General features: G+C 40.3%; 2 protein-coding genes across 8 annotated transcripts in view; both read left to right on the forward strand.

Annotated features, from left to right (window-relative positions):
* Nucleotides 1-1,809, forward strand: part of LOC123506274 (monocarboxylate transporter 9-like) — a 12,080-nt gene extending 10,271 nt beyond the window's left edge. For all 3 annotated transcript variants that reach the window (XM_045258214.1, XM_045258215.1, XM_045258216.1), the window contains 4 exons: nt 272-436; nt 684-870; nt 1,009-1,203; nt 1,391-1,809. In XM_045258214.1, coding sequence (XP_045114149.1) covers nt 272-436; nt 684-870; nt 1,009-1,203; nt 1,391-1,554 — 711 coding nt within the window. In that variant the 3' untranslated portion in view covers nt 1,555-1,809. The remainder of the gene's footprint in view (nt 1-271; nt 437-683; nt 871-1,008; nt 1,204-1,390) is intronic.
* A 2,419-nt stretch (nt 1,810-4,228) lies between these two features.
* On the forward strand, nt 4,229-12,114 carry LOC123506199 (zinc finger and BTB domain-containing protein 41-like). Of its 5 annotated transcripts, XR_006675372.1 has the most exons (8): nt 4,240-4,558; nt 5,796-5,929; nt 6,094-6,129; nt 6,262-6,336; nt 7,001-7,111; nt 7,901-7,987; nt 9,428-9,555; nt 9,768-9,858. XR_006675372.1 is itself a non-coding variant. In XM_045258123.1 (7 exons), the coding sequence occupies exons 1-7, from the start codon at nt 4,493-4,495 to the stop codon at nt 11,234-11,236; spliced, it is 2,001 nt and encodes a 666-aa protein (XP_045114058.1). In that variant the 5' UTR covers nt 4,229-4,492; the 3' UTR covers nt 11,237-12,114. The 5 variants fall into 5 exon arrangements, 4 of the variants coding, with proteins under 4 accessions (XP_045114058.1, XP_045114057.1, XP_045114060.1 ...); XM_045258123.1 differs by lacking the exon at nt 9,428-9,555 and having other exon boundaries at nt 4,229-4,581; nt 9,768-12,114; XM_045258122.1 differs by lacking the exon at nt 9,428-9,555 and having other exon boundaries at nt 4,238-4,558; nt 9,768-12,114.
* Nucleotides 12,115-16,604: the final 4,490 nt, after the last annotated feature.

The raw sequence follows: 16,604 nt of genomic DNA on the forward strand, positions 1-16,604 counted from the left end.
ACACGAAGCACCATGAAAGGTTTTCATTGTACAAATATTCACGGGATTCTGTGTTTCTAGTTTGAAGCGGATATATACAATTTTGTGTACACCCGCCTCTTAGATTGACAATTATATAGGTACTAATACAGAATACTGTTACTCACTCAGATTCCCTGAATTCTAACACAATCATACGCATCACTGGTCTTGGTATTGCCTCGGCGAGGACATTTGATGACTTTTACTTCATCATAGCGTTTACCTTTACAATGCGGCTTGTTCACTGCAGGTCACAGAGGAGAGGCAACAGGAAGGAGACAAGCAGATGAGTCCTGCGAGGCGGGTATGGATCAAGTTTCGGTCCCAGTACAACTTGAGGTTAATGAAGGATCCGCTGGCGATGGGCATCGCCCTGGCCACGTGCCTCAGCATCACCGGCGGCATCAACATCTTCGTTAGTATGAAGAGAAGGCCGCGGGGACGGATCTCCTCAAGAAACTTCGCTAGTTGTGATTGATCTCAGACTCTTCTTGCAGAACAATATTGTCTACTATCCATGACCAAACATCGTTTTCTTAAAGTATCTTATTTATATCATTGTGTTATTCAAACTCTTATAATGAATGGTACATGTGGCTTATTTGATCTGTAATGGCGTCGCGTCTGCAGTGCTCACTACTCAGCACCAGTCTCCCGGATAGGCTGCCATCCCGTTCGTGTTGGCCGAGGCGGACTACTCCCTGCAGGACATCGCCACGGCCATGTCGGTGACGGCCGTGGTGGATCTGTTCACGCGCATGCTGGGGGCGTTCATCACGGACTGCCCCAAGGTTGACGTCAGACTCCTCTACGCCTTCGCACAACTCATCTACATCGTGGTGCCTTACGGTAAGCGTATTCCCTACATCTCTGCATGTCAACCTCACTTAAATAATTATCACCGTTACTTCTCTCCCCAAATCAAACCTCTCACACGCCAAAGCCAAAGAGTGAATCTCATGCCCCTTTCTCTTCCTCCCGCCGCAGTTCTCATGTGTAACAGCGACCAACAATGGATCACGTTGGCGTGCATGGCGGCGCTGGGCATAGGACTCGGCCTCTTCTACCTACTGGACATGTTGCTGGTGGTGCGGGTCCTGGGCGTGCACAGGATGTCGACGGTGATGGGGCTGAGTCAGTTCTTCCGATGCCTTGCCTTCACTGCGTTAGGTCCCTCTGGAGGTAAGTACGTGTGTGTGTGTGTGTGTGTGTGTGTGTGTGTGTGTGAAATTTTGTGCAATAAACAAACATGGATTTAAGTAAAAGATGCAGACGTTGGCAAACAAATACGAAACTTTTGATTAACTCTCTCTCTCTCTCTCTCTCTCTCTCTCTCTCTCTCTCTCTCTCTCTCTCTCTCTCTCTCTAGGTCAGCTTCGGGACACCACAGGGAACTTCTTCGCCACGGTCCTCTTCATGTCCAGCGTCGTTTTGGTAGGTCACATATTCCTTATATTTACCACGTTCACGGCTCACTGTTGTCGCCCCGCTACGCCGAATTCCTCCCCAGCCCAGCACCGTCCACGTGTCTAGCCCTGGACTCCCGACGCCCATCAAATCAAGCAAGTGTTCAGTGGAGTGGAAGATCATCTTATGATTACTGCAATCTTAAACGTTTGAATACATTATCTCGAATACTTGGAACAGACTCATGTGGAAGTTGTTTGTTTTCAAGGATGCTTTCATGATTCTACCGACAGTATAACGAAGATTCTGTGACATCAATGAGAGAGAGAGAGAGAGAGAGAGAGAGAGAGAGAGAGAGAGAGAGAGAGAGAGAGAGAGAGAGATTTTATTTTATGTGATTTACAGTTAAACAGTTAAGTTAAGCAGCTCAGGGTCTAGTTAGTACTTTAATGGGTAACCACTGAAGAATCATCATGAGACTAAAACGTATCGAATGACGAGTCCAGCTACATAATAAAGAGCTTGCCTTCCTTCCTCCTCCTCCTGTTCCTTCATCATCATCACCATCACCATTTTTCTTTTGTTTGAGTATTAGCTTAGCCTTTAGATGTTCATTATTCCTGTTCTTATGCATATATATTTTTCCTAGATACAGTGAAGAACGAGATATCTTAAAAAGCGAAAACACACACACACACATACACACCGGCCCTCTGGCTTCACAAGCCAGAGGGCCGGGGTTCGATTCCCCGGCCGGGTGGAGATATTTGGGTGTCTCCTTTCACGTGTAGCCCCTGTTCACCTAGCAGTGAGTAGATACGGGATGTAAATCGAGGAGTTGTGACCTTGTTGTCCCGGTGTGTGGTGTGTGCCTGGTCTCAGGCCTATCCGAAGATCGGAAATAATGAGCTCTGAGCTCGTTCCGTAGGGTAACGTCTGGCTGTCTCGTCAGAGACTGCAGCAGATCAAACATTGAAACACACACACACACACACACACACACACACACACACACACACACACACACCGCGTAGTGTAGTGGTTAGCACGCTCGACTCACAATCGAGAGGCCCGGGTTCGAGTCCCGGTGCGGCGAGGCAAATGGGCATGCCTCTTAATGTGTGGCCCCTGTTCACCTAGCAGTAAATATGTATGGGATGTAACTCGAGGGGTTGTGGCCTCGCTTTCCCGGTGTGTGGAGTGTGTTGTGGTCTCAGTCCTACCCGAAGATCGGTCTATGAGCTCTGAGCTCGCTCCGTAATGGGGAAGACTGGCTGGGTGACCAGCAGACGACCGAGGTGAATTACACACACACACACACACACACACACACACACACGAATCATTACCAGATGTAGTAACACTAATTTAGAATGTATATATTTTCAGTGCCTTGTATATAGGAAATGGTTAGTGGATTTTACATGGATGATCTTATGTATGAACAACATTGATAAAAAAAAAAAACTGTAAGTAAGACTTTGTTTTGACTTTCCTGATTCACAATAGAACAGTAATGATGTCGACAATGGTGTGTGTGTGTGTGTGTGTGTGTGTGTGAGCTTAATATGAGAATGTTGTGTTCTTGTGTGTTCAGATGAAAATGTGTTCTGCAGGAAGGAACAACGCAACTAGTAAAACAAAGGAAAGAAAAGTGTTCAATTCAAATATATACTAATTGTACAAGAATCGTTGAATCACCACTGATCTCCACATCTACGAGACTACAGCGATTTTCTGCCTATAGCTGGTTCACTTAGCCCTGCCTAGCTTCTCTCTCTCTCTCTCTCTCTCTCTCTTTATGTTGTGTTTGTATATGAAAATGCTGAAGTGTAAACGAAGGAATAAATCTCGAAATGGAAGAGAGAGAGAGAGAGAGAGAGAGAGAGAGAGAGAGAGAGAGAGAGTAGCTAGTTCTAAAACTTATTATTACTATCATTATATTTTCCTGATGTACAAAGATGACTGGCTTCAATAAAAATCTAAAGGAAATACAGAGGTAGCCAGAGAGTTCAGTGCGTACCAGAGAAAGCGATGAGAGATTGCGAATAATGGTCAATTCTTGTACCCAACCCAGTACAGTAATGCTGCCCTAACAACATCCGTGGCACCCAACATCCTCTTGCCACCACCCATCCATCCCAGTTTGTTGACTTTTGCATGTTTGTGTGAAGATAGATAGATAAATATATAAATAAGCAGGTTGACAGATAGATAGATAGATGCAGACAGATAAATGGATAGTTAGATAGATAGATGAATAAAGAGAGATTCGTAGATAGATAATTTAATATAAAAGAAGAATGAAAGAAATATCAGTTTGTCTTTAAGATATCTCGTTTTTTTTTCCCGTAGAAGATGAAGTAGTCGCTGTAAACCTAGAAACAATCTAATATTTATTGCTTCGCCAAATTAGCAAAGTTGGATGCGATAATGAAGAGAAACATCACAATAACCATTAAATCGGTATTAAATTTATATAAGTATAGTATCATTAACAACAGATGTAGTAATATAATCAATGTTTCTTGCGATTTTGTATCTTAGGGGATTTTGACATAGTGCATGGTGCTTTGAGTGTGATCTAGAATAATTATGGGTATTTTAAGTGGTTTAGGTGTGTGTGGTAGTGATTTTGGTGTATACTATATGTCTATTGAGTTTTATTTTCATATATATTCTGAGGTGTTGTTTGGTGTTGAGAGTTTTAAATGGCTTGGAAGTGTATGTGGTGTTTTATTTATTTATTTATTTTTTTGAAGGGGAGGGTGTTTTGTGGAATGGTGTTGGTATTAGTGTAGCTATACTGTGATTTTTAGTGAATTGTAAGTGTGTATTTGGAGGTGTTGCATGGTGATTTTAGTGTGTTTTGGCGTAGTTTCGAGTTTTAATTGTTTTGGATGTGTAAAATAATCTGCCTGCATGTGCCAAACACATGACACATTGGGTCAGCCTGGCTCTGCGACGGCGCTGGACCAAAACAAAACACTGGCAGCTGAGGAAGTTACAGCTGATTCAAGGTTATCAACATGGGGCGCAGTGCACATTGCAGTAAGTGCTGCATATGTGGGAAAAAGAAGAGCACGCACCCGGGAACAAGACTACACTTGTTCCCGAAAGATCCAAGAAGGTACTGTTCGTGTGTGTGAAAGGGTGGGTAGTGGTACTTGCACTGGGATATGTGAAATAAAATAATACGCAGCATAAGTGATGGGAATATTCCCATATCCGAAAACTTCCTCCCCATCCCCTTTATTGATTCGTTTATTTATTTCCAAGCCACCTTGCGTGATAGGTAGGTAGCATTTGGCCGTGGTTGTGCAAACCACACACGATAAGTGTACTTCACGTTAGAATGGATAGTAAATCTGTAGCTTCATACAACACCATCACTTCTCATGATCGCTTTCCTTGTGCACCTCAAGCTTGTGGGCTGGTGACAAACCAGGATTAGAGTGGGGAACGCAATTTTGGACTTTGCTCTTTTTGGATACCCTGAAAACATTGCTGTGTAATAGTGGCAGACATTTGAAAACTAAATCCAGCTAACATTATGATCACTTCAAAACTAATCTGACTAACCGCCAAACACTATGGTTTATTTCCACTGTATGGTATCATTTTGATAAGCAATATCAATCTTGACTTACCATATTATATATATCTTGTAATTTCATTAGTTTGGTAGTTGAACCAGTTGGTCAGCATATTTATAAGTAACAAAATTTTGAATATGTAGGAGGTCCAAGGAACAGAATGGTCAGTAGGTTGTTTTAGGTGTATTGAATTGCCGCCAAAGTTTTCCCTTAATAGACCTAATCAAGTAATATAATGTTTCTCAAAGGTTTTCTTCAATATTTTTTGTGATTTAGTAAATATTGCTGTAAAGTATAGCAGTACCAGACAAAGCGTTAGGTCACAAGAGACAGGGAGGCAGACGCGGGCCTCAGGTCACAGGCAGAGTGCCGCACAATATGGAATGCAATGTGTTACGTGAGCATTCTGCCACAGTGCTCCTCAGATGCTTTACAACACTTCCTTATCTTCTGGCTCATTGCTAAGCTAATGTATGGTGTGTGACATGAAGTAAATAAATACAAACATGTATTTTCAGCACCCAGTTGAGATTTAAAAATCCGTATTCAAACTTGTGAATATAATATATGGTAATATATTATAATCATAATAGTTTTTGGTGGAGCTTATGTGATTTTTTCCTGGAAGATTGGTTATTGGAGTCTTTATATTGACCAAAAAGAGCAATCGCAGAATTATGAATGTATTACTTTGTTGGAAGGTTTTAATCTTTCAATATTTCTTCCTTTATCTTGAATGAGCAATGGTTCTAAAATGGCATTGGATTGCAGACGCTTGCAATGGCTGCAGGCGCTCAATATCACCTATAAAAGTGAATCACAGGCTGTCTGCACTGACCATTTTGACTCCAAATGGCATGCCTGTAAAGGGCGGCTGCTCAACAATGCAGTGCCAAACTCTGTAGGTGAGGTATTGGTTGCATTATTCTCTTGTATGTATGTATGTATGTACATGCTTTTTAAGCATTGTGCTAAGAAAATAACTGACAATGAAATATTTCTATCATGTTTATTTTTTCCAAATTGTATTTTTTTTGTTTAATTCTTGGTATGATTGCTTTTCCCACAGATGGCTGTGATGAACAAGGCACTGACACTTATCAGGGTAAAATGTGAATCTTGAAAAGTTTTCTTTCCTAATTTGTTTATGATGAGGATTCAACTGGATGTGCACAATATATTCTGTATTCTTCATTATTACACTCTTTATTAGTACTAAATGTACAACTTCATGCAGATTGGCAAGAGGACATAGATGCCCCTAAAATGGGAAACACAGATGTCATTTCAGAAGAACTGCCGTTCAATTATAGTAAGTAAAAATTTGGTTTTGACGGTGTTGTGTTCCAGCAAAAAGCTTCAGATCATGGAAGATGTAATTAACACATAGTTATATTTGGTACCACACTGTGGTTTATCATTAAAGAAAAGAAAAATTAACTCCATTGAATTATCATTTGTCATTGTCATCTGCAGCTGACCAGCTACAGTATAGCTAGACATTGTGTAACTCTACACAATGCCCTCCACAACCATAGGTATTGCATTTCCAAGTAATTGTCATAAGGTTGCTGATTTGCAAGGTGATGGAGTGGGTGAGTTGAAGGAATCCTAGCAAAATGAGAGAGAGAGAGAGAGAGAGAGAGAGAGAGAGAGAGAGAGAGAGAGAGAGAGAGAGAGAGAGAGAGAGAGCTGCCATCATAAAAACTATGGTTGTTATTGCTGTATGGACCTACTCTATTTTCATTGATGGCAGTGTAAGAATGAGACTAATTCCTCCATCAGTATTTCTTAGAAGCCTCAGATATTTGAACCTGACACCATTTTTGTGCATTGAGTTATGATTACATATAACAGATTATCAACATTTTCTAGATAGGCACCCTGCAGATGGGAAAGGAATATCTAGTGTATGGACATTGGTCAGTGGAACAAAGTGGCATATTCTGTAATGCATGATGTTATTTAATTTACAGAGTATGATGTCAGCTTTGGGGAAATCAATAGTACCCGAGATACAGCAGACTCCTTGATTCGAGTTCCCAGTCCTGTGGAGGCCACATTACATAATGTAACTCATGGAGGAGGTAGGATGTGTTAAGTGTACTGAAACTTGAGTGTTGATGCCTCCAAGTTCTCTCTTGCTTCATGGGTTATCACTAATAGATGGCCAAAAAAGAGGTATCAGTGGAGTTCTTTTCTTCATGGAACAAGTAAAGGTAATGGATGCACTATTATGTGAGGCACTTAAGTGTTTGTAGAGCAAATTCACTTATCCTTTTTTTTCTTTTTTTTTTTCTTCTTCTTTTTATGTTGAAGCCAATAGTGCCTGTAGGCACACTTGAAGAGTGTATGGGAAGCACTGTTCAGCTTCTGCCCATTAGTGGCGTAAGCAATTTTATTTATAGTGGTACTCCATATTAGGGCCCATATCACTACCCAAGCTCATCTTGGGTGTAACCACCTAGAACCTGGGTATCGTGGTGACATGTAGGTAACTTTAAACCACTCGACAAATGGCAAAGTGTTTAAGGCTGTACATGGTGAGATTCGAACTTACGTGTGGACGTCTGCCTGATCCCACGCTCACAACCTTATCCATTATGCCACTGCCTCCCTGCACTAGTTGTCTCATATATGAATACTAATACCTTACTGCTAAAGAATGTAAATCCTTTAGAGGGGTGCATTTAAATACTATTAGGAGTTGATTTTATTTGTGATAATTTTTTTTTTTCATAAGAATGATAAAGAATATTTCATTGCCACCTATGAAGTGATTTTTTCATTTTGTGAGATGTAAGTGCTGATCAGTGGTAAATAAAATGGTAATATTACAATTTCCTTTTCTTTTAAATGTGATATCAACATTGCAGATCACAGCAACATGAACCACCAAGAGCCACACACTACGGCATCCTCCTTACCAGCTTCTAGTCTGACTCCTGAAGATCTTGATGCAGGTGAGAAGCATTGGAAGCTTAGCAATCTGTTTAACTTTGACGCGTTACTCTCTGCATCGTTGAGGTTTCATGTATATTCTCGATTTTCTCACAGAATACTCTTATGAAAAAAATCATATATGAGATAAAAAAAAAAAAAAAAAAAAAAAAAAAACTTGGGCTTATATATATATAGCTTATGTTTACAATTTTTTAATTAAATTTTGCATGAAATTTGATCAAATTAAACATGTGCCCCTTTTGTTGCTCACAATACATCTAATCAAACTACAGGCAACCCCCACTTAATGAAGGGGTTACGTTCCTAAAAACCCGTCGTTAAGTGAAGTTTCGTTAAGCGAACCGATTATAAGTTTAACCCCTGATTTGAACTTCCATTGAGAGTAAACAAAGTGAGAGTGCATCATAGTACAGTGAAAGATTTGATGAAAGTAAAAATTATGAAGTTAAACATTTAGGCAGTTTAATTTAAGTCATTATAATGTACACTAATGTATGTATGTACGTAACTTTATAATGTTGGTGATCTTAAATTTATGAAGGGAGAGTGAAACGTGAAAGACACTAACCGGCAACCTGTGGAATGTAAACAAAGGGCACATCATTGTATCACATACAAAACTTATGTACCACATTTCCACAAGGCTTTCCATTTTATCCATTGTAGTCACGAGTTCAGGTGGTTCTTTTAGCTTGCAAGGAAGATACGGTCTCACCAGCCTTCTTAATAGAGTCTGCTGACTTGAAAATAGTAGAGACAGTAGATGGAGTCAAGATGGTAGCGAGCAATGCTATTAGTTTTCTTGCCTCTATTGTGTCTGAACAATATCCAGCTTCACTTCGAGAGTAAGAGACTTCCTGGTCTTCTTAGCAACACTAGGCGACATTGCAGGGCGTTTTGGTGGTAAGTTGAGCGAGGGAAGACGAGCTGCTGGTGACGCTGTTATTGTTTTGAACAAGGGCAGTGAGTGGTGCACGTGTTGTCCACGAGAGGCGCTGGTGTATTCAAAAGCCTGTCGGCTTGCGTGATACGGCGGGGCTTTCAAACTTGGAAAAAATTACCTGGATAAAACTTCGTTAAAGCAAGTTTGATGTTTGTTAAACAAGCAGATGGTAGTAAAATGAAACCTTCGTTGTAGCGAAATTTTGTTGTGTGAACCTTCGTTAAGCGGGGGTTGCCTGTATTCAGTTCATTGCTGTATGTTCTGAAACAGCTCAACCATTGCAGATCCCTTTGGTTCAGTTGTCCTTGCTTTCAGAGTTTAAAGATTGCAAACTATACACTGTCTTTCACACAACACACCATAACTGCTGAGATTTTACAGAGTACACGTCAGGAAACTGAATGTTGCTTTGATGTTTTCTGTGTATGGAAAGAGACACACACTTACTCAAGTGTATTACTATACAACTTTTCTGTATTATTTCCATGTTTGCTAGATGATGTAGGTGATGGGTATAAGTGATGGAGAGAGCTAGGGAAAGTGTTCAACAATGGAAGATGCTACAACACGCAGCTGCTCATCAACCATCATTCCGATTTCTTTGTCTTTTCAAAGATCACAAAGGTATTTCTGTGGTGTCTGTCAGACCCAGGTGTGGGGTTTTATGATTTAGGTCCAGGTGCAACATCCTGCCTGAAGTGTTGGTGGAGCATTAATTCTCCCATCTGCCTTATGTATATTTATTATATCCCTTTTAGATTTTTCGGTAAAGTAATTTATTTGATGCTGCTTGCATGTATTCATAGAAATTTTTTTATATATTATTATATTTTCAGGTGATCATGAAAGTGACCCAGAAGACACTGAGTATAGTTCAGATGATGATCTTGCTTTCTGGCAAAAGATGAAAAGACATGCAAAACAAAGGAATAAAAAGTTATATAGAAAAAAATTTTTCCACAAGTATTCTCAGGATCAGAGTAATTCAAGAAACTCTCCAGTGAACAGTCAGATTGATCAAAATTTGCGATCAACAAGAGAAGATAACGAGACATCTAATAAAGTGAGCAGTGTTGTGAAGAGATCAGGAAATGATGATTGGATAACTGATGATGAAGATGATGATGATGATCATGAAAACATTGACTTGGCTTTCAAGAGAGAGTGGGAAGAGAAACGTCTTCCACACAACAGTAAGGAGAAGAACTTTGTATGCAGCATTTGTGGGAAGGCATATTCAAAGCCCAGTTTCTTGAGAGCACATATTGTCAGAAATCACAAAGAACATGAAGAAGCCAAGAGGTACCCACATTTTTGTCCACATTGTAGGAAAGTTTATGTCAGAGAGAAAGATCTGATGAAACACCAACAGCAATTCAGTGGGCCATGTGAAATATGTGGAGTGGTGCTGGGATGCAGTGATCTGTTTTGGGCACACAGAAGAGATCATGACAGTGTATGTAAAGTGTGCAACAAGGAATTCACAAAAATGAGTTCATTATACATCCACATGAAGATAGAACACTCAAAAAATCCATTATCTTGCTCAGTCTGTGATAAACGATTCCATTGTGAATCCTTATTGAAAAAGCATTTTACAAACATACATGATAATCTTACAGTACGAAAAACAATAACCAAATGTGACAAGTGTGATTTCTCAGCTAAGACACAAAGGGCTCTAAGAATTCACCAGGGTTTGGTCCATGGTCTGAAACCTGATTTGTTTCCTTGTAAGAAATGTAAAAAGACATTTAGCACTCAGGTAACTTATAAAAATCACATTGCCACCCACAGAAAAAGAAGCATTATTTGTCCTTTGTGTTCTGAAAAATTTACATCAGAGGATGAATTACAAACACACAGAATATCTGTCCATGAAGTTTCTGATAGTGTAGGTAGTGGAAAGGAAACACTATCAAGCCATCTAGATAGCAGCCATTTGTCACAGTATGCATGTGCCTTATGTAACATAACATTGGGCAGTAATGAAGACATGTCTCAGCACATGCACAAGTATCATGACATGGACATAGATTCTCCCAGGGAAATAAGACTACAAATTGAACGTGTCCATCTTTCAGAAATTGACAAAAATGCTAAAGGTGTGTGGGTTGTAGGCAGTGAGGAGACATACCCTCAGGAGCTAGACAAACCCACAACCAGAGACTTGTCCACACACTTTGGCAGCTCCAGTGATAAGTCATCTTTGCTTGTGCCAGCCAGTGCAATGCCTCCAAATGTGAATGTGGTGGAGGTTATTGGAGTGCAGTACCATGTTGTCAGGGAAGACCAACAGCATTAATCTCTTGTGTTCATGTAGTGTATCATCCATTTATCATTTTAACCCTTATAGTGTGACAGGAAGGATTGTGCATTTTATGGCATGCAACTCCACTCCCGATTGTGGCTTTCTTAAAAAACCATGCATATTTTATGACACACAGGCTGTTTATGCTTGAGGCTGTGTGTCATACATCAAGCCCTATCATTGGTCCTTTGTTTCCAGCTTAATGGATACTTGGCCAATCATGCCCCAACTTTTACCATGTTTTGTTTATGTTGAGTCTCCAGATCTTCCCACCTAGAGTACACTTTTATGACGGGAGTTGTAGTTTATTACTTTTGATGAATTTGTAGGAAAGACAGCAGATGTATATGTATTTCCATGAGTAAACAAGTATTTCAGGCATATGAAATGGTGCATAATACTTGATGATTGTTATTTTGTTTTAAATGACTGAGACAGGAGTGAATGGTGCAGCAGTTTTGTGTGTGACAAGTGTGAGGTGACTCTGAAGGTCTCTGATCTAAAGGAAATTAAGTTTGATTAATTTCCTTAAACAAGTGATGAGGAATATGACACAGATGACTTAGCTAGCCATGGAATACAGTGATGATTCTGCCGTGTTTACATTTCTGAATAAATCCTGGCAAGAAACATTGTAACCTTCCAAATGGCATGTAACCATTTGTTAATTTATGATTATACCATAGCAAAGAGCAACTCCTAAGCTTTCAGTTCATAATTGTGCTAATCTTTGTTAATGTGATATGACAACTCTAAAGTAAGAAAGGGAACACCTGTTAAGAGCCATCCACATATCTTATCAATAAGGCCTTAAAATGCTGTCCATTAGCCCCCCTTGTCTGCAAGTATGTGAAATAAAGAAAATTATTCGATTGCAAATCTTTAGTGAACCTGTGATATTTATTGGGGAGTCTTATTGGTGAGCCTGCTGTATGGAGAAGCTCTGTACATTTATAAGTCATGTACTGTAATACTGTATATAGTTCATTGTTTCATCACCAGGAAGGCAAGACTTGTTGCATCAACCATTTTGAGATGTCTGTGATCAGCATCTATGATTTCTGTGACTACTTTCCATCAAAAATCATTATGGTGCATGTGTTGTGGCTGAACTCATGGGCACAGCAACACATCAAGAATATCTGGGATAATTTTTAAGAGGTACCAAGTAAACATACATTCAATATCATAAATTATTCATTGATAAATTTCCAAGATGTCAAAGATTGTAAACTTGTAGAGGCTGCTTCATTGATGTTTAATTCTTATTTTATGTACAAGGGAAAGCTGGCCAAGGGCATATGAGAGTGCAATGAAAAAAAAAAAAAAAAGACTTTGTAGCCAGTCCCATTGCAGATCCAAGAGAGTTAGCCAAAAGATTGGGATAAATGTCTTGAAACCTCCCTTTTAAATAAAGTCAAGTCTTGGAAAGTATTAAATTCAGAAGCAGGTAGGGAATTCCAGAGTTAACTTTAACAGAGAAAAGTATGAGCATTTTCTTTTACTATAAAACCAGGACAATGGTATCACAAACTATAGTCAAAGAAGACTTGCTTGGCACTGTGGACGTTGACTGCATCTGTTCTGCATTGATGTCATTGATGTCACGTTTCGTTACTCCACGCACACATGCGATCTCTCTCTCTCTCTCTCTCTCTCTCTCTCTCTCTCTCACTGCTTTATTGTCACAAATTAGTTTCATGCACGACGGTATGGCTTATTGAATAGTTTTCAATTTAGAGATGGAAGAACGATGCTGTAGGGTCGTAGGCTAATTTTCCACTACACTAGACAAGGTGTAACCCACAGGCTTTGCAGCACTGACATCCCTCTGACCTTGACATGGGAATCCCTCAGCTCTCCACCAAGGGCAGGGGCGGAGTGAGGGAGTTGTAAGAGAGATGGAGTATAAAGGACCTCATTCTGAAACGCTTCTGCATGCATCGCCACCAATTTCGAAGGGCCCTAGATGAATTTACAATGATTCAGGTTTTTTTTTTTTTTATCGTTCTTTTAACAGATGAAATTTTTTTTCTATTATTAACCGGCTAACCATCGCTGTGGCCTTTGGGAATAGTCGCGGTGACAGAGCAAAGCGCTTCTGTGTAGGTGCTGGAGTGAGTGGGAGCTACGGCGGAGTCGATATGGTGTGTTCAGAGATGAGGTTTGTGCGTGAGAAGGGAGTCTGTTACGGAGGGGTCGTTCCGATGGGTGCCCTTCAAAATTACGCTTCGATACAATGTTCTCTCATTTGGAGCTACTTTCATTTCTACTGATCTGATTCAGCTGATCCCACCTTTAATTAAAATAAGAAACTATGCATCGTTATAGTTGCATATAAGAGAGAGAGAGAGAGTAACAGGAATGAAACTGTATTCACCAGCGCGGAGCAACTGCAACAAGCTGCTTACCGGTGAATGAGCGAACCAGTGAGGCAGTGAAGCTTACCTAGGCCGGGCTGGGATTGGCGGGGGTTGGGGCGGAGGGACTCAGGACTCACTTCAACCTTCAAACTCGGCGAGGAAAGTGAGTTATGTCATTTAATTCATTTGTTTGTGAAGGCGTTGCGATGGTAGTAGTTCTGGTAGTGATGAGTGTGGCGAAAAAGCTCTCATTCTCCTCTTCTGGCAGATGTTTACCACTAATGCATCACTTAAAAAGTAAATGTAAATGTAGTAGGTAGCAAACTTACAATCTATCACTGAGTTTGATATATGAATTATCTGATTAGCGGGTTTTAGTGTACACACAGCTGCAGCTCCGAGGCATTCCCGTGAGCCGTTATGAATGTATGACGTGCATGTTCAGAAGTATCCTTATAAACTGTTGATCTGATAGTGCTTATATCTTTTTATTGTGGTAATTCCCCGTAAGAATATCTAAGATTCGTAGAAACAAAACTTGTACATATTTTTAACCCCTTCAGTACCGGGACATTTTTTGTTTTTTATCTTGAGATTTGTGTACGATTAGACCGTTTTATTGACATTAGGAAGCGTCTCTGGTGATCAGAAGATTAATGGCCACAGTGTTTACTATTTTATTCTCCCACATAATTAAAACACGTAGATGCATAAGATCATTCCGCAGCTACACTTTTTCTCGCCCAACGCTGCATTATGTCTTCACTTTCACTGGTTTAATGAGACACATTCTTTCCTCCCATTTCCAGGCGAGGAATCAATAGAGTGGCCAAGGCCAGTGCAGCGAGGAGTCACTCTGGTGTTGGCTGAAAGGGACTTGTAATCTTTGTCGGTCCTTCCTAGTGAGTGGTAAGGAAAGCTATGCACTACTTCCTTTCTTCCATGTATGTTCTTTAGTTTCGTACAGTTTGGAAGTATAGATTAGTTATTTCTGGTTCTGTTCCTATACTTTATTGTACGATATTTTTTTTCTTTCTGTTTATCTCGAGGCTCAGACGAAGTATTATTTAATTTGTTTTTTCCTCCGTTTCTTTAAATGTCTAGATTCAAAACTCCCATATCTTTTTCAACTTTGGATTCATATTTTTCTAATTTCATGGGACAGAAAACAATTTAAACTGACTTTCGTTGTGACTCTTTCCTCTCACTGTGAGCTGGAGAGGAAACACAACAGTGACCTAACTTCGGAGGTCTATGTGTTGGTAGTCGTTGAGTGCAGTCTGGTTTGCATGAAGGCGGCGCCATTCTGTCGCTTTGGCGCGTGTCTTTATTGCTTGAACATGCACAAAAATCGATTGGTGACTCACGTGGCTGGTGTGTCATCGGGTGTGGTGGTGGTGAGCCTCTCCGCTGCCTGCTGAGAGTCACGAATCAAGGTTCTCGGTGTTTGGTTCCCATGCGCCTTATGACATTGTTGTTACGGCACCATAACACAATCAGTCAACGGTTCCTTTTCCCACGACAGCTGATGACATGGTGACTGGCGTCTTAACCCAACTTCTCAAGACTCCCCTTCACGTCGTGTTACCTGTAGTTTCGAAGGAAAAATGCTCCTGCTTTGAATGCATTCATAACTATTGTTAACCTAATCGCATGCTCTTTTCTGCACAAGGTGACTGGGCGCTTTCGATTAGCGTGCCAAGATTCCCATCTCATCTTCTTACCAGTAATCTCGGTATATAAAAAGTAAAATGACTCCGCTTTGCGTGCATGAATAATAAAATAATAATAACCATTGTTAACTCAATTAATCAAGTGTTTCTATTCCCACGAGCTGGGATGACAAGGTGACTGGCGCCTAGATTAGCTTCCCAAGACTCAAATCTCATCTTCCTTCGTGTGATTTCAGTGTGGCAAAAGAAAATCATTCAGGATCTCGTGCTTCGCTAATTAGGGTACGTGACTCCATAGAAGGTCGTGAAAAGACACTTTTTATCGAAAGTTTCACAGAAATTCCTGATGACGTTATTAATTCACTAACGACATTATTTCGCTGATGAGGGATACTGATGAAGACGTGGCTTGATAGAATAAGTGAGATGATTTTGATTAGGGTTCGTTTGGCTTTGATAGCAGAGTTAGGGGAAACTATTAAAACAATGGATTTATGTGTACCTTCTGTCTATCTACTTGCCTTTCTATTAACTTGTTCATCTATTTGTCTATTTACTTTTTTGATAAGAGAAAGTTTAGAAGTTGCAACTTTTTCCCAGGAAAGCAAAGCTCTTAAAATGAGATTGCAGGTTCTCACCGCCAATGTTTCGTCACTGCATCACACAGACGACACCACAACAGCTATTGTCAATACAGAAGGCTGGAGGAAAGACAGCCAGCATTCACCTGCATCACAAAGACTTCGCTTGGTATATCCACGTACCGTCACTATATACTGACAAACGTTCCCTCGGTACACTTTCACTTCTGTACCGCCAGGACTCGAACTGCCTAGCTCCTTCTTGCATCACTCATAAGCTCGTATCCTCAAAAACACTTCTGTATTTCACATCCGTTATTTCAAAAGGCTTTATTTAAATTCACACGAGTTTTTACGTGTATTTTATGGTTCTAGAGACAGAATGACAATATTTCGACATTATTATAACTGGAAAAACACTCTTGAAAATCCCGGTAATTATCCCTGTGGCCTTGGAAAATAATCGTGGTGATAGAGGGAAGCGTTTCTAAATACGGGCATCTTATTCAAAGCACTCCCTTCTCTCACAAAGGGACAGGCACTTTCCCTCGAGTGACGGGAAGCATCACACCACTTGGAAATGACCTTTAGATCTTCACTTTCTCACCAAAACCTTCTCCTCAGTCATAAAACATCTTACCTCGAGGATTGTCAACAGATGGAAGACTTTGAGGGTTTTCAAGGGTGGGTTCGTGGGTTATGGGGTTTTCAAGGGTAGATTCGTGATTCTTGGGGTTTTCAAGGG

Source organism: Portunus trituberculatus, chromosome 19, assembly GCF_017591435.1.
Source record: "Portunus trituberculatus isolate SZX2019 chromosome 19, ASM1759143v1, whole genome shotgun sequence".
Classification (NCBI taxonomy): Eukaryota; Metazoa; Arthropoda; class Malacostraca; order Decapoda; family Portunidae; genus Portunus; species Portunus trituberculatus.